Raw genomic sequence first — 22,625 nt, forward strand, 5'->3', positions numbered from 1 at the left:
CTGAGATTTGAGGTACCATAAGCTCAAGCACCATATCAGGGCACAGGCAGTCAAACTTTTGAGGTGGGAAGAGGTTTCAGGGCTTGTTGCTGCAGTCAGGCATCTTGCAACCATTAAATGTAGTAAAACAAAAAAAGAAGTGGTTTTAATAACTCCCGTTCACTGCCTCTAAGTGGCCTGTTCTTCCAAGGCTGGCATTTCCTTTATAAAAGGACTTGTCAGTGCCAGCTGTTGTAGGGTGTTGTTTTGACCTTTATTAGTTGTAAGTTATTTTCATTTTATAAAATACATCTCAAGTGTTCAAAATGCAAATTACCTTTTCATCTCTTCTTACCTGGAAACATTATTTAAACATATATAATACGGAAAGCCTAGTACTTTTACGGTAATTGTCTATTCAGTGATTCTAGCTGATCACTCTCTCAATGTATTGGCATTTCTGTTATTCATATTTCTATTCTTTCACTGCTTATCTGGTTCTTAAAATATTTATGACCCCACTGTAGTCAACTTCTTTGCTTTTCCCTGTGCAATTGAGTCTCAAGTATACTACAGGTGAAGAGAAGACTAGCAACGTTATTTGCAATGCTAGTTTAGATAAAGGTATGCAGAAGACAGACAAAGCACTAGTTTATTAAAACCCACCCTGCATTTCCCATATAAGCCAGTTTGTGTCTGTGGAGCTCAGTGTGATAACCTTTCAGTGTCATCAGTACGATCAGACACCAAAGTCCTGTTTGAAGGGTATTTGTGAGCTGCTGTCCCTGTCCTTGGAGCAATCTATAACACCAGCTCTGAAGTTCTTGGGGAGTGAACGTGCAGTGACTACCACAAGGGTGGTTTACTGCAATACACTTGCTGCCTTAGCAGCCTGTGCTCACTGAGAGGGGAGAATGCATCTGGTAGAACACATTAATCACATAAACATCAACACTGTTGATACAAAGCACAAAACAGAAACAGAGACAAAAAAAATGATTGCTGCTCCCTTCCACTCCCTGCCTCACCCTTTGTCTTGTTTCTTCCTTGTGTTTGTACAGCTGACTGTTGCTCCCCATTCCATCATTCAACTGCCCGTGCAGTTCTATCCGTCTGCCGTTGGAAAATGCAATCACCAGGCAAGAATAATCTTCAAGTCCGCAAAGGTATGGTGATATGTTTGCTGCCCACAACACTGGGGATTCAGATTATTATTTTTAATAGGCGAGTGAGTAAGGGTTTCAGCCTGTAGGTCAAGTTGAAGTTTAATGGCTGGATGCATAATGAAAGAGCAAATGCAGAAATGTTAAAAATTATGATTTGTTTTAACCTTAGTTTTACATAGAAATTATTCTGTTAACAGTATTAAAATGAGGCATAATGGCCTAGGAGCTATGATAGGTAATGAATAATTTTAGCTTGCTCAGTAATTAGTTCTGCTGTTTTTAACACTAGAAGACTGGCATTTCTTAGCACTGGCACTGCTGAAATTAAATTTCTTGCTGTTTTTCCCAACCCCAAGCTTACATTTTTTTATCTGATCTGACTTTTGGAAGGTCACACACTTGAAAAAGTGAATTCTTCCTTTCATTTTGTTTGAAAATGGTTTTTACTTTGAACACCTTAGAATTGTTGACTTTTTTTTTCCTCTGTGAATTTTCCTAATTTTAAATGAGAAACAGGTAAATAAAGAAACATGAGTCATCAGCATGACCTACTAGCTGATTTTAAATTACATCTGGAATCAAAAAGAAAAACTAATAATATGATGTAAATGATAATATTTCATATGAGCTGTCATTAAATGAAGCATTTGCTTTCTGTGCAATTTCCTCTGTGTATTTTTTTGAGACTTTCTGATATCCTAATAGACTGCTGACCTGTGAATTATTCCAGGTGAATGCTACCAGGAGTTTTCAGTAGTGTTTTAAGTAATATTTCAAAAGCAAATATTCTTTTATATGAAGAAAACAAATAGTGAAGGAAGTGATATGGCAATTTTTTTTTCCTGATAAAGTATGTTGAACAGACAGGTTATTTGCAGGTGGTGTTAGCACAGCATTTATTTTCAGAATCTCTCTTAAATATTTATTAAGGATAAAAACAAGGAGACAGCAATTTTCATATGAATATTATATATCCAAGGTCAGTTCAAGAGGACAGAATGTCCTTATCTTCTCTGGAACTGGATGATACACAGGCATATTATCTATTAAAAAAAAAAAAAAGAAACTTCACCAATTAGAAAAGAAATAAAACAGTGTAACACTTAATTTAAACCATTCCGAAACAAATTGAGTCCTGCCACTGCAATCTAGTCATCCAGTACCTCTCCTTTCAAGTAATGACCAATCTCCAGCGAACTCAAGCCAGTATCCCATCCTTCCAGCTGATTTGTCCAGACTCCCTTTAACTGTTTCAATCCGTTGGTATAACCAATAGCTCTTTTTATACCTGAATCTTTAGAATTTTGTAAATTTTGATTCATTTTCACTGCTCAGTCGTTACTAAATTAATCCCAAACTATTTTGGTTTGCTAATTGTTGTACTGGTAGCTGACAGTAGCATAACTGTATAACTGCCTTTTTAAATGAAGAATGTTCATCATCAGCAGTGGATACCTTAAACAATTAACCCCTGCCACTACAAAATTGATTTCCTTTCCTTGATTTCTTTGATTAAATATATCTGAGTGGGTGCTTACACCATCTGATAGCTGAATAGCTGTCTAATCTCAGGTCAATAAATAACAGTACTTAGAGGATACACCTTAGCTATTTCTGATTGTGTGTCTTTGTGAAAAGCTCTTTGTACAGCTTCAAACCAGAATCAAATGAAGCAGATTATAGACAGAGAAGTTTCTCTCAGTTCAATGAGGTGAACATGAGTTTAGCTCTAATCATTGCAAAAACATGAAATTAAATTTGTTGGGACAGCACAACTGAAAGATCAGCCTGAACAGAACCCACACCCAGAGTTCTAATATATCTGTATTATCCTGTTCTTTCATCACATATAGGTGTAATGTAGAACATTTAACAGTAGTAAGTAATATTAGGAAGAAACTGAGCCCAATATTAGATCCTATCTTGTATTATTTTCCTTAGGAATTCATTTTTTTACATTTTTTCCTCTTGATTTCTTTCCCTGAGCATACATGATCTTGAGCTCCACCACAGAGTAAGTCAGTGAGGAAAAGTAACTGCAGGTCAGGCAAGGCAGGACTGTCCTATAATTTTGTAATTTTTTGGCTGCCTGCCTTGTTTTATTTTCCAGACAGATCCCTTATTTTGTTTGTCTCCTTCTTTAGCTGCCCAGTTCAACACAGTCTCACTGAGTTCTTGTAAAGGTGCTCAGCACTTGAAACAATGTGGTTCAAAATGTCTCTTCTTGTTAAACCCCCAAAATTAGTAGAAACTACACTCCCTAGTGTCTGTAGACCATAGGCCTGAGCCTTCAGCAATAAAGCTCAAATTTGATCTTTGCAGCTCACCTGCACGAAATATAAGGGTGTGCTCCCCTCCCATCCCTGCACTGCACCTCAAGGTAAAATTACTTGCTCTGTCTGAATAAGGTGGTTCACATCACACATATTTACAGAGGGGCTGGAAAGTGTTCTTAGACTAATATTGCCTTGAAACTCAGGAGTTTTGAAAAAGAAAAACCAAACATGTTTTTCTGTTACTGTGTCTGTAAGCAAGCACAAAGTATCAATAACAAACCAGTGTAGACCACTGTAGCCTTTTACCAAACAGTTGCCATCAGTAAGATTAAAATATCTTCATTTCTTGTTGGAGTGAGTATTTCTCCATAAAATGATAACAAAAGCATACAATTTTACTGTCCAAAGCTATTTTCTGAAGGCATATAATGTGCCATTTTATTTATCCTTCTTTATGCTGAGAAGTCTCAATATACTAGGCATCTCTTACTATAAATATTTCCAGATTTGTTGTCAGATTTTTTGAACCCTATTACAGACTTTCCCTATTTTTTTCAGACAGACTATACAGAAGTAAATGCAATATTTTGGATAATGAAAATAGTGTTTTGTTTTTCTGTATTATTTTCTGTTTTCTTTGTATTGCATACCTTTCTGAGTCATAATGAACAAAACAGATCAAAAGGTCATTTTGAGCAGTTTGTAATAAGTCTCAGATTTTAGTCTATATTGTTATTATTTAAAGACGACAACACAAATGAACAAATTAAACATTTTCCTTAAACTAATGATAGTATTTTTACATTTACCATTCACTTTTCCTGCTTATTCACATTTAAAGTTTCCATAAGGAGTGACACTATTAACATCACTCTTTATAACTTTAAAATGTGGTGCAGGTGACTCTTTACCTTCATGTTGAACAAAAAAGATGAAAGTTAACACAACAGTTACATTTATTTTCCTCTTTTTTTCTGCTCTGTAGTGATACTGTATATCTACTAGTTCTTTCCAATATTCTTGATTTTTCTGTGTATAAAGATTAATGTTCCTTATTATCTTTGGAGTAACACTTTTAGCTTTTTTTGTGATTCTACTGCTGACCCATAAAAAAATTATTTTCTTTCTTCCTTTGTCTTCTGGAGAGAACTTCTCACTTCATCTACTTTCAGGTTCTGATATATGTGCTTTGAGTTACCCTTTTGCAACCACCTACACCTTTCCATTTACTGCACTGGAGACTCTGAGTAGCTGGATGGAAGTTAAATAGTATGTGCTCAAAGTAGGACAGAAGTTAAATGCAAAAACAGGAGATGTGAACATCTCCCAGAATGGAGCTATTGATTTCCAGAAAACAATACTTGGAGTGACATAAAAGCTTGACGGAATAAGAAAGAAAGAGTTAAACAACAGCTGACTTATAACAGAGACATAGAACACTAGAAGAAAGAAGTAGCAAAATGGTTTAAAATGTACAGATCTGATTCATCGAACATAAAACAGTGACATGTTTCATTTACAGTTTCAAGAGTGGATATTTTTACTTTTGGGAACTGGTCTTCCTCCTCAGTTGATGGAAGCAACTTCCATAAGTGCCTGCGTTGGCCAGTGTTCTTCTGCCATCGTATCCTTCGAAAACCCAACTCCTGAAAATGTGGTGGTGGATGTCGTGCTGACAGGTACAGGGGTTTGGAATTTTGTTTGGGGTGCAGGAAGGAACTTAAGCTCCTCGGGTTGTGTTAAAGTGTGTAAGGGATGGGATTAAATTTGCCTTGTTCCATTTTCTGGCAATAGAGGCCTTGTGTTCATTCACATCCACCCTGAAACGCTCTGTAGACTGGGAGTGAAGAAAGAACACAAACTTTTAACAGGTGTTCACAGTAGACTTCTTAGGTCATACAGCCTCATGTGTACCTGCACCTGGTTGTTGACTGTGGACTTCATTGTGACATTTAGGCAACAGGAGGCTCCTGGGATATGTCTTGGTAGTTGTATGTCTAAGCCAACTAGCTAATGTTTTGTTTTGCTTTTGCTCCTCTGTTACCTTCGAAGATTTTACATTATGTGGCCAGATTGTAAATAACTAATGAAGTTAGTAAGGGCAAAACACTTGAGGGGTTTTTTTCTGATTGACCATCTGAGGAAGTATATTTCAGCAATATTTTCAAACATACTTCAATATAAGTTCCACAATTATCAAAGGTTGACAAGTCCTTGCCCATACTCAGATTTCACAAATGCTGTAAGAACTCAAGTTTTAAATCCCAAATTCTCCTTGATGACTGAAATGTACTCAGTGAAGGAAGAAATTTCCCTTTGAGTGAAGCAGAGGGCTTTAGAAAGTTCTCTGAATCTCCTCCTAGTCCAACATAAGTTGTAGCATCAGGAAACAGGTGCCAAAGGATTTTCTGGCATCTACATATAACAAAAATTGAAGATAAACCTTCCAATTGGCTATGTGCTGCTACTGCTAAAGTAGCTGAGGTCCAAGCAATGTGACAAGTCCCTGATGCTTTACACTGTTGTGACTTAATAAAGCCCTATGGCCTGTTCCTAGCAATGGAAATAATGTACACTTGGATGAGGTGAAAGGAAGGCCAAAGCCCATCAGGTGTGAAGTTTAACACAGCAAGTGTAGGCTCACAAGATGATGTTCTAAAGCTATGCTAATTGCATAGGAAAGCTTAGGGAAAATACATATAGGTCCATTGATGGATAGTGGGGAATCAGCTAGTTACAGATAATGCAGAAAAGTCTGACATGCTCAACAGTTTGGAAGTTTTTTTGCCTCTCTGCAGTCAAAACTTGCTCCCAAAACAGCATATATTGATTTGATTTGAAAGGGAAATGGGCAGCTCACAGGGAAGCAACAGTCTGTGGACTTCTTAAAACAGCTGTATGCTTTCAGATCCACAAATCCAGATGAAACTCACAGAGTGATAAAACAGTTGGCCAGTGTGATCATGAGGCTGTGCTTTTCTATGAAAATTGATGCTGATCAGGAGATGTTTCTGTTGACTGGGAAAAGACTATGTCGTTTTCTTCTTTGAAAACTGATACAAGGAAGACTGAAGTAGTAGTAGGATGCTCAGCCTCATCTGAGCCCCTGGTGGGATCATTGGACACGTCCTTTTGCAATCTGTGTAGCCCATGAGTTGCACATTCCCTTGCAATCCATTTCCAAGCACAGGAAGGTCAAGAAGGTAATCAAATGTAGTCAAATGGGTTTGTTAAGTGCAAATGATTGACTAATGTTGTTGCCTTCTGTATGGAAATGAGTGATTATGCAAATAAGGGAGGAGCAGTGAATGTAATGTGCTATGATTTAGTAAGACTTTTGTCGCTGTTTCCTGTAACATTCTTGTTTGGAAGCTGCTGAAGTGTAGGCTTGATGAACAGACTACTGAGTGGAGTGAAAACATGGCTGAACTATTGGTCTAAAATGATAGTCATCAACAGCTTGGCATTCAACTGCTGGCTGGTAATGATTGTTGTACCCCAGGGGTCAGCATTGGGGCCCATATTATTCAAGACCTTTATTAATGACATGGAGGATGACAGAGAGTGCAATGTAAATTAGTGTAAGGGACTGACATGATGAATGGTCAAGCTCCAGTCCAGAGGTACCATGATAAATTGTTGGTATAACTCTCTTTCGAATTGCTTTGTTCATCAACTCATCATCCCTGGAACAGCTGAAGATGGAGTAAACTTTTAGGTTATAGTAATGCAATTTTCTGCTCAAATTTTAACCCTTAGCATTTTCCCCTCTCACTCTATCTGCCCTTTGTGCTTTTCTTAGGCCAGACACTGTAAATTAGAAGTACTGCAAATTACTAATTGTGCAACTCTCCTATTTGATCAGGAAATAACTGATTGTATAATCTTTTGAATTGTAGGTGTGTATTACATGTATAATAAAAAGATTCCCACTGCATCTCATGGGCTGCTTTATTCTAGTGGAAAGTGCAAGCTGGTATTCTGATTTGTACAAGAGCAATTAAGAGAAGCAAACTGCTTTGCTTACTGAGGATAAATCTGGTGCCAGATAGCACAGTTTAGTGCTCCAATACTACTAAGTATTATTTGTAAAAAAGCCAATCCAATGTGCTATTCACAAAATAATGGAGAAGAACCATCTAGTTTATCCCTGAAGCAGCTTCATCAGAAATTATTTATGGAGCTTAAATATTGCATCTAAAGCCTAGAGGATTATGAAGTTCTGATAAATATTAGTTGAAACTGCATTGTTTAATTGTTTTGGTGAAAACAGTCATCTTTCTAACTATAGAGCATTAACTTGTCCTGGAGAGCTTTTCAGGAATCGAGACAGAGACTGGGAGCTGGCTTAGACAGTGGAAGACTGATGACTGTTTTTATGCATCAGTTTTCAGTCTTCATTTTTCTTTGCACATCAGTAGACCTACCATGATGATGATCTAATGTTTCTGTGGTCTGTGAAGTTATGAAAAGTTTTCCTTGAAAAAAATAGATTTTGTACTACTATCTTTATGAAAGTAAAATCATTACCTGTCCTTTATAAGCTGTCTTGAATTTGTTAATCAGATTGATTATAATGTTAGTATTCTAATCCAATTGCTCTTGGTGACCTATACATCATGTTTGATTGGTTTTAATCACAATAAAATAGTTGAGTTATGCATTCAAGCTGTCTTTGGATATCATTGTGCATGCCAGGATTTGCTTTCTGTGGGAATACTGACTGTAATACTTATTTCCTTCTTTCCAGAAGAAAAGAAATCTAGTCTTATAAGCAAAGTCATGGATGCACAAGTTCAGCCAGTATTCCTGGCCCTTACATATCCTGGAAAATAATTTCTGCAATGGCTGATATATTTATTGAGAACTTTCCTGTTTTCAGGACAAAGTTTACCAGAAAGGAAGAAAATAGTATTTAAAATATACTAACTTCACTATATCATACCAATGTAGATATGTTATTCCAGTGGACAGTAAAAATTAATTAACAGAATTTTTTTCAACATTAAGAATGAATTAGCTATCCCACAGTCTAATGGGTCTGGTAAGAAAGTTGTCCTAGTATGAATATGTTAGTTCTAGACTACTTCTTTTTCTATCAAGAACTAAACTTTACTAGTTCTGAACTTGCTTTTCCACAAATTTCCCATTTTCTTTCTCTGTTTATTTTGCTTGTATCAGTTTGTTAGTAAGAATATTATTTCAGCACCATTTACAATCCTACATTATGAAGAAGACCAGATCTTTTACCCATGTCATGATGATCTACTCTTTATATGAATGTGTTTTGATATGAAGAGCCTGTTTTTGTCCTAGGAGCTCTTTTAGCAGTGCAAGAACACACTTAGGAATGTACAAGCTAGTTAGGAATGACAGTAATATTAGTTCAGACAGAACAATAGTAATCTTCAAACTAAATTAATTAAACACAAACATTTTAGTCTGAAATATAGTCTTAATTTATTCTTTAAAGAATGGCAATCTCTTTATTCTTAAGACCCATGGGTTTTCTTTTCCTGAAAAATATTAATCCAAAGAGTAGAAATGGCCCTGTCAGCAGCTAACTCAAATTCACAGGAAACAAGAAAATTTTGAATCAGTCTCTGACCACAGCTCTTAAAACTGTAGGATTAGTAATATAAAACTCAATTTGCTAACACTTTGAAACGTCTTAGATGACATTTTAGCATTAAAAGATGTTACTGGAATGCCTTCCTTTGTTTAATCTTGTGCTGGACTCATCAGGCTCATTGGTGGTGTTACTGGAGAGGGAACAGAATGGGGGAACTGACAGCAAACAGCAAGTCAGAAGGCAGAGTGAAATGCTTGATTGGTCTTCATTTTTAGAAATTGTGTTTCAGAACACGTGCCACTTCTCAAGAGAATTCAAAGTGTCAACAATTAAAATAGGGCATCTCAGTTAAAGTGTACAAGTAGTAAACATCAACATTTATAGATTTACTTAATGCTTTGAAGAAGATTACAGAAGTTATCTCTATCTTGTTTTCAAGTAACATTCCATAGGCAGTTTCTGCCCTAGATAGATCTGAAATTATATTTTGAATTACACAGTTCAGGAATTAAAACAGATATTAATTGGGAATTGTTGTATTTGTACCATTTCTGAAGCTTTCATTTGCATTTCTGAAGCTTTGTCAAACCCCAGAGCATTATTTCTCAGAAATGTTTCTTTCTGAAAATTTTGACTGTTACTGCAGCACAAACAGTCCTTTATTTGGGATAATTATAGAGCAAGTAAAACTACCTACAATCTGATAATTTGTGATGAAGGGATGAAATCTTGGACCTCCTAAAACTAGATTTTTTTTACTGAATTTAAGAACAATAAGTTTTTTTCTTAGGATTTAGATACCTAGGTGCTTAAATGTGCAGCTCTAATCCACAGAGGCATTCATAGCTACATTAAGAATATTCATGTGAGTAACGTTTATTTGACAGCAGCTGATTTTCCCCAGTGTGAGCCAATGATCAGAACTACAGAATATGCAAACCCTTGTCACGGGTGGTTTAGCAACCATTTGTACTAGTTCAGCTGTTTCAAATTGAATGATACTGCTCTTCTGTAAATACCACTATATAATATGTCTACTAAAATTTTTGGAAGCAAAAAATATATATATAAATAACTGAAACTACTGAAATCTTCAGTGAAAACCACTGAAACCCCCAGAGTTCGCCTGTATAAGAATTGTCCCTAAGTATTACTGGTTCATTAATACCTATAATGCTTTATGTTAGTCAACATGGGTAACTTGATTTCATAATTTCATGATCCAAATATCTGTTGGAGTTTCAAAAAAAAAGGTCAAGTGCTTTTATAGAGGGTATTCATTTCAAACTTGGAAGAGCCATGATCAAAGAAAAGATTAAAGCTACAGTGGTAATTAGGAATTAGATAAGGGAAGTGAGTTGTTTCCTCTGGAATCCAGTGTTACCTGCATTAGCAAAGCTGATATCTGTGGCAGTGTATAAAGTTGCTTTCTGGTAAGGACGTGTGCAAAGTGTCTCATATTGTGGATTATTAAAACTTGCCTTGTGTCCTAGAGAAGGTTGCATGCACAGTAGCTTGGCTGGGTATTTTTCCATTTAAAGATTTCCAAACTAGAATTGCCACTTTTTAAATGTGCACTGCAAAATATTTTCAGACTGCTTTCTCTGACTTTATTATGTAATTGAACTAAGTACTCAGAGGCAAGTCTGCTAATTACACTTATTTTTCTTTCAGGCAAAATGCATTGGGCATAAGTATTATTGCCTATGTATAAGTCAGTTTTAGAATGAAATAGTAAAGATGTGAGAAAAAATTATTTTCAATCATATAATCAATTTAGAAGTACTAACATCACTTTGTTCTGATTCTGACATAATTCAAATTGTTATGTCAGCTACCAATTAAAAAAATTATGTGCAATATATAAATGCATTTCTGAACTGATAAATGCATTTTTGGAATGTCATGAAGCATAACCTAGTGCTTTTAATTTTATACAGTGAAATTATTTTTCAGAGGAAAAAAAAAAGTTTCCAGCAATTAGTTAGCTAGTTCTGTGAAAATTTTTAGCTAAATGTGTAGATCGCTATAGAGAAAAAATAATAAGAGATATTAGAAACTTTATAAAACTCTTCTAGTAACAGAAATTTACAGTATTCAACTTGTTAGCATTCTGGGATTAAAAAAATAAAGAATTCCTCCAGAATAATTAGCATTATAGGGGAAGCTTTCCCTATAGCTTCACTTCTCCCATTGCAGTCTCTCAGGTAAAGAAAGACAATGATATAGTTGTTTTATTGATATATTAAAATGGGTGTGTTGGCTTTTCTTGTGCACCCATCTTTTAATATTTGGAAAGGGCCCTTCAATTCTTTTAGCATTTTCTCGTAGATTAGAAATTTTGTTTTAAACCTGTAAGCTGGTTTCCAAAACCTGAAACTTTGTTCTTGAGGTGAAATGATTTTGAGGCTGTTTCTCTTCTCACAAGAAGCGAGAAGTTTGGTAGTGCCAAGAGAGCTTTTCTTTGCCTTCCTGAACATCTTTGATCATTGTTCTGTTTCTTAAAGCTACTTTAACTTTGTTCCATAACCCCCAATGACAGTCTTCCCTGGCTGTTTGATGAGTCCCGGGTATCATATCTTCCTGTCAGCAGTTCATCATTCAGTGTTACCACACTTTATATGACATATTATACAGATATAGTCTACCTGTTGGGCTCAGATTCTTGGAGTTAACTACTAGATATATTTCCAACAAGGCATTTCCTTTGGCTTCTTCAACAGCTTCAAAGCCTTTTTATAAAATTGGACTTCAGACCAGTTTTTCCGATCTCATCTTTCATTATCCACAACATTGAGAGTAATCAGTGAAATAATGTAAATAATGTCTAAATCCACTGTCTTTATGAAGTGCTCTGTTAGTTGATCCAGCAACTTGCCAACAAAAACCAATTCTTGTCTGCAACTGTGTCAGTACTGCTAGTCCTGAACCCCTTTCTCCCAAGCTTTTTCTTAACGTTTCATGTCACCATGGGATTTCATTGCTATTTGATTTTTTAATTTACAAAACAATTTATTTTGTAATCTCTAGATGTTATTTAACGGAAAACACATTAAAATTTGTGGGTTTTTTTCATGATGGTGTGTTATTTTATTTTAATTCTGTTTAGAAAGATATCCATATGATATCAATACTTCATCACAATGAGGAAAATACTGGGAGAACCTTTAAACAAGAGGGGGGAAAAAGGGCTATGTACTCCCATTCAAGGATGTATTTTTTAAAACAGCTGTCTATGAAGCTGTTATATGAGGGAAATTTTGACTTCTAAATGAGTTTCCATGAATATTTTGTTGTTGGTGTTGCTTTTGTTTGTTTGGTTTTTTTAGATCGTGAGCTGTCCGGTCATAATTACAATGCATCTGTCCTGTCAGAGTCCACCAGCAAGGAATCTGTTTTCCATCTTCTGTTTAAACAACCACGAGGTATGCAATTTCTGAAATTCTACTTGAATGAAGTGAGTCGAAGGAGGTGATTGTCCCATTCTGTTCTGCACTGGTGCGACCTCACCTCAAGCACTGTGTGCAGTTTGGGGCACCACAATACAAGAAAGATATTAAACCATTAGAGAGTGTCCAAAGGAGGGCAACAAGGATGGTGAAGGGCCTTGAGGGGAAGCCGTATGAGGAGCAGCTGAGGTCACTTGGTCTGTTCAACTGGAGAAGAGGAGACTGAGGCCTCACTGCAGTTACAACTTCCTCGTGAGGGGAAGAGGAGGGGCAGGCACTGATCTCTTCTCTGTGGTGACCAGTGACAGGACCCGAGGGAACGCCCTGAAGTTGTGTCAGGGGAGGTTTAGGTTGGGTATTAGAAAGAAGTTCTTGACCCAGAGAGTGGTTGGGCACTGGAACAGACTCCCCAAGAGAGTAGTCACAGCACCAAGCCTGACAGAGTTCAAGAAGCACTTGGACAATGCTCTGAGGTACATAGTGTGACTCTTGGGGATGGTCCTGTGCTGGACCAAGAGTTTAACTTTGACAATCCTTGTGGATCCCTTCCAACTCAGGATATTCTATGATTCTATGATTGAATTATTTATATGGTATGATATTTTTTAGTCCCTGAAATCAAGAGTGTGTGTAATATTTGGTGTATGAGTGCAACTCATAATTCATGTGTTGAATCTGGCTCCTTCTGGAAACAAGAATTAGCACAATATGAAGGATGTTTATTTGTTTTACTTAAAATAATTAAGTAATAATTGGAGGGGCATCCAGTAAAATTCCTCTGAATTGTGTATTGTTCTTTCTTTCTTCACTCCTGCAGTGATTTTCTTAGAGTTTTGAAATACAGTTTCTTTTATAAATAATCTTTCCATCAAAGCACAGATGTTGTGTGGTGACAAAGTGATGATTCTCTGTAAGAGAAACAAGAGGAATGTAACCTGACCTCATGATAGGTGCTACAAGTATGATATAAGAAGGGTGAATGAGCCCATATAATAAAGTAGTATTGATGAATTCCTAGGAAAGGATTTGAATTTTATTAAAAATTAAATTACTATTCAAATTATTATTCAAAGATTAAGTGTTGTATTTTAGGATTGTCAAGATGAGCAACACTGCTATAAAAATGCCTATTAGGTAGGAGGGTATCAATTGTTAAGATTCTTAATTAAATTGAAGTTTAAAGGCATCTTAAAAGTTGTTATTTTTTTCTAATGAGAAAATGTAAGAAGTGAAAATGAATACAGTGGAAAAGTAAAATATATTTAAAATATATTTAAAGTATTACAAATATTTATTTTTTCAAAATATCCTGCAACAAGTTACAGTTTCCTTAAACATGAAGTAATGGAGTGGAAAAAAAGGTAATTGCTAAGAAATTTATTTTTGAAGTAAAATTTTTGTAGTTTTGTCATTAAGGAGAAGTTGTCTCTCCTTGCAGATTACTATGCCTCAACAAAATTTCTGGGTGATAAGGATTTAGAAGAAAAAAAATACATAAGAATTGGTCTGGACATCATATCATTTTCTATATATATACATTTTGCACAGACATATATAAAAGTTGTAACTTTTGTCACGACCTTATATTTATTTTTTTTTTCACAGAAGCAGTGAGGAACTGTCCAAAACAATCTAATTCATGTACATAGTAAAACTGACAATGAAATCACTTCACAGAAATATTAGAGCACCAGGGCAATCTTTATAAATTGTACTTTCTGCTACTTATCTTTTATATCTGCAATATTTTATGATGTGATCAGTAGATGAAGATCAGATTAGATGCAGGTGTTAGTGCTTTGCCACTATTCCCTATAACAAAGAAAGAATACTTTGAAAATATGTTGGAACTTAATATTATTCTTGATAGACTTGCTGGAATGTGTTTGCTAGATCATTTTATGAACAACATTTATGCTTGTGAAAAAACTGTGCTTGCTGCTAATTACTTTTTTTTTTCCCCCACTCCCTCTAAAAACTGAAGGAATAACAAGACAGGCTGAGAATCTGAGAATAATTTTTTCATCATCCTTTTACAAGAAAGCCAAAATGCTATCCATGCCGTGAAGCTGTTACTCGTAGACTATCCTTTTTCCCCGCCTTGGCTTCACAGTAGCAACATAAGTGTACTGGGCTGCGTGATACTGTTTCCCAGGAACACAAACTGTGTTTCTTTGCCCCGTCCTGACACTGAAGGTGTTATTTTGCATTCAACTTCCAGTCGTTGCATTTTATGGCTTAGCTGCCTGTCTGTGTTTATGGCGAAGCCTGTCTGTTGTAAACGACTCCATGTAGCATCAAACAGGATCAATAATCAGGGCAGTTAGCAAGACCTGCTCTTTAGATATCTCTCTCCATATTTCAGCACTAGCTTTGTGTTTTGAGACTTCTATATTTTAAGCAGTCCAGTCACCTCTATTGTGTTTCTCTCTTTTCCCTTTTTGCTGAGAACTTTACGATTAACTCTTTATTTAGCCTTCTAACTTTGGTTTAGCATAAAGTATATGTATTTATTAACTCTCCCAAGCCTTAAGAAGGAAAGATAAAATATATTTAATAAACTTATTTAATGTTAGTGAGACATTTTCCGGAAAGCTGCCTGTAGTGTTAAACCAGTTTGATGGCAATCAAATCTGAGCTATTAAGATTCTATGTATGTCCTTTGGAAGCATATTACTGTTTTAGTTTCATATTTTATTCAACGTTGTTTGGGAAAGCATTTTAGCATACTTTTTATGTCATGTACAGTCCACTATGATTACAGATAACTTGGCTTTTAAACTAATTTCACCTAAGAAATGGCATAAATTTTGTTCAGGTCCTCAGGCCATTTTGCTAAAATGTTGTATTTCAAGACTTTCATCTTTAATCCTATACTTATTTGCATCTGCTTTTTTCTTTCAGTAATTCTTCGTGCACAATCTGTTTTTTTCTTGTGATTGCTTTCAAGGACTGAAAAAACAACAAAACTAACATATTCAATTGCCCTGGTTGTCCTTTGTTCCTCTGTCTCTGTCTCTTTTATTATGCTTTTGTTATCATAAAATGACTTGAAGAGCCACAAAAAAAAGATCTATGAGAAATAGTTCTCCATTCTAGTAGACTATTTTGAAAATACGTTGGAAAATATTAGGTTTTCTTTCCTCTTGCATGTTTTACCTGCATTTTGTGACCATAGTTTGGTCACTCACTCACAGAAATAGTTTTACACTTTATAATGTGTATGACTTACATAAGAGGTTGTGTCAAGAAGTAGTCAATGGTCAGATAATGGATTCTGTAGGAAAAGGACATTTAAGCAATAAAAAGACTGAACAGCCAGGTACATATGCAATACTATCATATTTTTATCTTCATAAAAAGTTATTAATAATGAAATTAGCTGGAGAAGAAGGGAACATACACACACGCCCCTAGACCTCACTGCAAACCACAATAAAAGAAGTTGTGATAATTAGGAGATTCACTTTAAAAAAAAAAGGTGCTTTCCTTATTTTCACTATTTTACGTTCAAATTTCCCTTCTTTTTGGAACACATTTTCACAGGGAAATTGAAGGGATTAGAGTTCTATTGAAATGCTGGAGGATACAGGTGCCAGATTTCCCTTAAACTTCCTTAGTCTAAGTATTTTCCTGTTTCATCTATACAAGTCTTCCTTGTGATGAACTTTACCTACTTTTCATTCATTTTGATTTCCTTTCATTAATGTTATTGCCTCTCCTGAATTTTCACCTTTTGAAACTATCAAGTTTCACTTTTCTGAGTGGAACTGTTCAACAAATGTACTATTCACTTTAGTTCATAAGCTGTGGTGCATCAATTCCTTGTGCTACACAAGGTTCTTTCAGGAAGGAGCAGGCAGGCAGCCTTCTGAACTCAACCATCAGTGGCTCTGGTTGGAGGTGTTCCTCAAGCTGTGAGTGCATTCAGCTCACAGGACTGCAACATTTCTTTCTGCTCTATGGTCTCTCTTTGTCTGGGAAAGGGCCCTCTTTGGCAGATCAAGTTTTGTCTTTAGCATCTCAATATTTTTACCCTACTACTTCTGTTCCTGCTTCTGAGACAGGTCAGCCTCCTTCTCAGAATGGGTTGATCCATGATATTGCTGAGTTGCTACTCTCTGATTGTTAGTTTTCTCTTCATGGAGTTTTTATGTCTTTTCACTTCAGTAGTTTCTTGCTGAGTCCTTAAGGTGTTACCACCATTCTGTCTAAGTTTCTTTTCTTGCAAGGCTTAGGTATTTTCTCACAGTTTATCTATTTTCTCAGCAAAATAAATCCGAAGTTGTGGTCCTGTGCTGCACCTAATTGGACTTTACATCTCAGGCAGCTGAAGTACTATTCTGAAGATTAGATATGCCTTTAAAGAAATTGTTGGTTATGATCACCACAAAATAACAGCCTTCTTGAACCCAGCCTATGCAAAAGCACCATGACTTTCCTTCTTGGCCATGTTTGGATACCTCTCTGTGTGACCATTCCTTGTTTAGACCTTCAGCTGGCATTATTCTTGCTCAGTGTTCTCTGAAGTGGCATCATGGCACTCAGAAACTTGTACAGAGGTAGATTTGCTTTGTGAAATTTCCAGCAGAAGGGAAGACATGGGACCCCTTCCTAATCCATCTGGTTGCTGAACCATCCTGACTTGCCTCTCTCAAACAAAAGAAACCATTCTAAAGATCAGTGTTCTGATGTTACAGGTGAGAGAGAATCAGGCTGTTTTTGGAGGGTGTGTCACTGCTCAGTACTGGGACAGCACAAATGATGTAGTCCAAACCATATTTATCTGCAGAGACATATGCTGACAAAATCAATGCATTCAAGCTAGTGGCATTCTTGAGTGCAGATTGTCTCTGCTGTCAGCATGGAAAAGCTGGGAGAGCTCTCTAAAGCCACAGCACACCTGAGACCCTCCCGTAGAGACATCATTCTGTCATGTTTTAAGGCACTCGTGCCTTCTAATATAATGAACAAGAAAGCTTAAAGATTTTTCTTTGTACTTCTCTGCAATCTCTTCAGGCTGTATTTTATAGGGCCTGTTATACACCCTCCTTTTTCCTTTGAATTTTACTTTCTTTATAGATTATATGGTGTAGACATATCTTTATATGTTTTTGCAAATCAGGAATTCTTTTTAGTGAAATAACTTGAAGTTCAGGAAGTGAAAGGCAGCACTGTAAGAATAAGCAAAAGGTCTCTGTTACTCTTTTCTTAAAAACAATCCCCTGAGTTGAAGAAGTAGAACAGTACGTTCCCTTGACTGTATAAGGAAATGATTTATTTACTTCAGCATGCTCTCATGATGCTGCAAAAGAAGAGAGAATAAAAAGATATTCAGGATGCAAATAAGAGAAGGGAAGACATCAGAAACACAGCTTTTGCATAGTCTCATGCGGATCCACATAAGACTTCCCATGTGGATTTATCATGGAAAACATATTTTCAAGCTATAATTGCCTCACAAATTTTAGCTAGGCTGTGCAGTAGGTTCCATCACAATCTTATGATTTGTTACTGAACATCCAGAGTATAGTACTTCAGAGCATTTAAACTATGCAAATCAGCCTCAGGAGAGGCTGTTATTTCCCATTATCTTAGCTTATTTCTCTATTTAAAAATATCTGCTGTGTTTTATAACTTGATAAGAAATTATCTCCTTCATTTTTAATAGAGCTAGAAAATGAAAAGATGATTAATTTTGACTTAGAATAACATATTGCTGCTAATCTATTTGATAACAGCTGTGGATGGACAAGATGGAGTCAGAATGTCCCCTTGAATAAGACAGAACTGCTTAATTCCTCCCCTCTTCCTGATTCTGATTCTTGCTTCTAGCCTTCACCTGTTAAGGTAATAAACTCAGTGAAAACTCCAGAGACACAGATTTTTTTTCATCCTGTAAGTTACCCAGTAAATCTATGTCTAGCTCTAAATTGGCTATAAAAAATTATCTACACTAATCTTTTTCTTTCCAGCCTCACATGCACAATGGGGAAATTACCAGTAGTATCAAACAATTGTTTCTAGGGCAGAACTGAAGAAGCTTGATTTTCTAGTCATCTGCTTTATATCCATTTTCCCTGTCCTCCTCTGCTCTTGGAACAGTCACGACATGTCTCTGTCTGCCATCAATTCATTTGTGCAAGACCCTTCCACATCCATGCTGCACCTTAAATATACAGTGAAGACTGTTTCCCTCCTTCCCTAAACTAGCTTGTAATTTTCTGACTAAGAACTAAAATTGTTGATTCTAATATAGCTTTTCTTCATCTGTGTTTATAAGCTGACTTTCCTTGTCTATTCAGCTGTTGAGTTCTGCAAAGCATTGAAGGTATGTTGGAGTTGTATGTCTAACCTTGCTGAGAGAAGACAGAAGACTAAAAATGAAAGAAATAAACAAACAAAAAAACCCCCCAAACATACTACTGACAGTGGTATTAATGGAAAAAAAGGTATAGAAACTTGGAACAATTACAGAGATCTTTTTTTCCTAAAGAAGAGACCGACAACAATTAGAGAGTTCCTGACAATATCACCTTAACATTTTTAAATGAGGAGTTGAGGTGTGTGTAGGAAAGAAACTGAACCTTTTTCGTGAGAACGTTCAGAGATGGAAGATTATGACAAAATTTCAAGTTTTTCACATGAAGTTATGAAGGCTTGAGGAAAAGAAGAGCTAGCTGGTTTCAACTTTAATGTTTGGTTTTTTGGGGGTTTTTTTGTGGTTTTTTTTTTTTTAATTACTATATATTTTCCACAGGAGAATCACAATTCAAGCTTATCTTACTAAGTAACCATCTGGGGCAGAGATTTTATTTTAAAGCGTACATGCTAGAAGGAAATATTGAAACTGATCTTTCAACATTTAATTTTTATGCCTTAAGAGTTCTTGCTAATTACACTGTTGAATTAATGTTCTTTTTTTCATATACTGAGTTTTTCTAGAACTCTTTTCTAAAATGTTTTAATTGATTTTTTTTTTCTTTTAGTCAATGAAGGAAGGGCCTCAACTATAAGACAGAAGCTAAGGGCAAGTCAAGTTATATATATATATATATAATGCATTCAATAGTTAAACAACAATTGTTACCCACAGTGGTAACAGAATTTTCACTACAAAGACTCACACTCTAGCCAGTGAACCCTTAAGGATTTTCTTAATCAGAATTTGGTTTAACAGGCTTGCAGAACATTGTGTACTTCAGCTTAATTTGAAAGCTCTTATTTCCCAAGTGTTAAGCTTTTTACATATCTATGATGGTACCTGTTCTGACTCTTTTTTTCTCATTCCAAGTATCATCAGATATTCTTAGAAGTCCAGGCTCCAGTGGGCACAGGTATTTAGAAGACAACTGTAAGGCTCTTGCAAACCCTTGGTACTGTCTATAACTGCTGTATTGAGGGACTGTGAATAGTAGGATGTACCTGGAGTCACTTTTGGAATTCAGTGTAATGTAGCTCAGACCCTCATATGTTACACAGGGTGTCTCTTTTTTACCTTGTATTTGTGTAAAACCCAATCACACGAGTGAAACTTTTACAATCAAATCATTCCATGATTGTCCTGCCAAACAATTAACTTGCTTCTACACATGTTCTAGAGCTCTCTGGATTATTTTGTCTCCCTTCTCTACTTACGGTTCTACAACCCTTCAACAGATAGGTATTTCTGTTGCTTTCCAAAAATGTTCTGAGTTGGAATTACATGAAATATTGATCTGAATTGCAGTCAGCAAGGAATAGAAAGGAAAGCAGGGGCGTTTTTTTGTTATGTTTTGTTTGTTTGTTTGTTTTAGTTTAGTCACAAAGTCTTCAGGACTAGTTGTTTGAATTGTTTGGGAAAGCTGTCAGAGTGTGCTGGGCATGCAGATATGCGTTTTCTCCTCCTTGGTAGAGTTGGTGTTGGCTGGGCTTTAGTTTAGCTAAGTACATGATAACTAGATCCAATATTGTTTACCAGTAGCAGAAAAAATCTTGCTGAATAAGGATTTTTAACATCTAAGAAGATCTCTGATGCAGTGTAAAGCTTAGTGTGCTTAAAACCAATGTGAACTTCAAACTGTGAGAGTTAAGAATCCGGCTGATTTTAGGACCACAGTAGGTGGCCTCCTGCTACTTGCTGATTAGTCTGACTCGATGCTGGGTAGCAGCTGACATCCAGCTCGTGCAAAACGCTGTTCCCTCCAATGACTGACCTTAGACTGAGTCTCCCCAGCAGCTGACACTCAGGCCTTGTGCAGTTTGCTGGCTAGTCCAGCTTGAACTTTGTGAGTGACCAACTCACGCAGAGGCTCAGGATAGAGAGAGTGCTTACACAGAAGATAAACATAGGATTTAATAAGAGTACAGGATAGTGGTCAAGCCTGAGGTGTTGTCAGACAGCAGTACTGGCCAGCACCTGCTTACATAACTGGTATTTTTTGTCTTCTTTTATCTTTATTCTCGTATACTTGTTCCTCCCTCATCTACTTTGGTCTTTCTCTTTTCCCTTCTGTCTTCTCTCTCCTAAACATCCCATAATGAGTTTTATATACACTTAAATAATATATTTTGTTCAGTGGTACGGTGTATAATCAACTGAAATAATAGCTGCTAACAACTGTGTTCAGAAATCAGATTATTAATTATAGTGAAAGGTGCATTTGGTTTGTTCAGTTCTTGATTTAGTGGCATATTTGAATCTGTTGAATTTCAGGTATTTAAGACAATCCTGAAATAATGAAGAATTTAAATTTAACCAATTGTCTCAGTTGCACTGAAATGATAGAAAATGTAGATGTTTATGTCAGGCATATATTCTAAGTGCTGTGGTGTGAATTGAGGTGGAATTATTTCTGAGATTAATTGTTTTGATAAATACTTTAGTATGCCAATATCTATATGTTCACCTCAAAATTATACATTTCTCCTTGTTTACAAGATATAACCTGGATGAATAATACCCTAGCTCCAGTTCTTGACAAATGGGATCTTAAAATTTTTCTCTGTAGGGGAGGAATAATTTAATTAAAATGAACATCATATCCTTCATACTCTGCTGCTTTCATTCTTCCCTAGATATTTTGTCATATTATTACTAAGATTAACAAATTATTCAAAATATTTTTTTATGGGAAAGATAATAAATTATTCACATTCTCATTAAAAGTTTATATCTTTCACTTACAAGGGGGAATTTGGATTCCCTGATTTACTTTTCTGTCACAAAACCTGAATGATTAGGCAGGGCCTGTTTTGATTTGATAAAGCCATTGGGGTTGTACCTACCTGAGTGTATTTGCAAGGGAATGCATATCACTAGTACCTCTTTTCTCTTCATGTAAGTCTCTGTAAAAATTTATTTATCTTTCTCTTCTACCTTTTGTGATGCATGCTGGATCTCGTTTTTAGCTTTTACAATATTTATACTGAAATCCTTCCTGTTTACCTGAAGATCAGGTTGATACATGCAATCATCAACATTAGTAACAATCTCACATCTTACAATAATATTTAGGTGTAAGCAATATTTATTTATTTAAATACATGATTCATACCAAGTTCAGAAAACCCAAACAAACCCCAAACCAACATAGAACAAAAAAGGATATGGACACTACTGCTGTGTGTGAAAGAGGAGGATGTGCTTTAATTGTAACCTGGACTTTGCCTCTTTTTGAATGTGATGCTTATTCTGCTCATAAATCAGAGTATATAAGCCAACAGAGGAGATTTTGATATTAAGTATAGGACATAATTTTTGTAGTCTTAGAGAACTGCAGACTTACACCACAAATAGCTGAAATGTGCTCTAATTGTGACCTTTACTACTGTAAGGAGTAGTATCTCACAACCATTGAAGCATGCAACACAAAATTCTTCATTTGCACATCAGAGTTAATATTAACAGTATAGATAAAGTGCTTTATTACATTCATAGTCACTTTGTCTAGTACCATCTTCTGCTGAGTGGAGAGAAATTAAACTTATTTCATTGTACAGTAAGGACAACTTTTGAGATGACAACACATTTAAAGGGTCATGAGAGCATTGGAAGAGTGTTTTGCTTTCTCAGACTCTTCTTGCTAGGACATTAACTTTACCATGAACTGGTTTATGTGCAAGAATTTGCACTTCTAATATTACTGTTAGTATGGTACTTTAGATAAAACTTGTATTTGCAAAAATATTCAAAATCTTTCAA

The 22,625-nt window shown here is 35.8% G+C and overlaps 1 protein-coding gene across 3 annotated transcripts in view; it reads left to right on the forward strand.

Annotated features, from left to right (window-relative positions):
• The window catches only part of CFAP47 (cilia and flagella associated protein 47), a 278,312-nt gene that overhangs the window by 204,301 nt on the left and 51,386 nt on the right, over positions 1-22,625 (forward strand). For 2 of the 3 annotated variants that reach the window (XM_032680036.1, XM_032680037.1), the window contains exons 55-56: positions 1,041-1,145; positions 12,323-12,418. In XM_032680036.1, coding sequence (XP_032535927.1) covers positions 1,041-1,145; positions 12,323-12,418 — 201 coding nt within the window. Of the gene's footprint in view, positions 1-1,040; positions 1,146-4,943; positions 5,101-12,322; positions 12,419-22,625 lie in introns of all 3 variants that reach the window. The other variant, XM_032680035.1, reaches the window with a different exon arrangement.

This window comes from Chiroxiphia lanceolata, chromosome 2 (assembly GCF_009829145.1).
Source record: "Chiroxiphia lanceolata isolate bChiLan1 chromosome 2, bChiLan1.pri, whole genome shotgun sequence".
In the NCBI taxonomy this organism is placed as follows: Eukaryota; Metazoa; Chordata; class Aves; order Passeriformes; family Pipridae; genus Chiroxiphia; species Chiroxiphia lanceolata.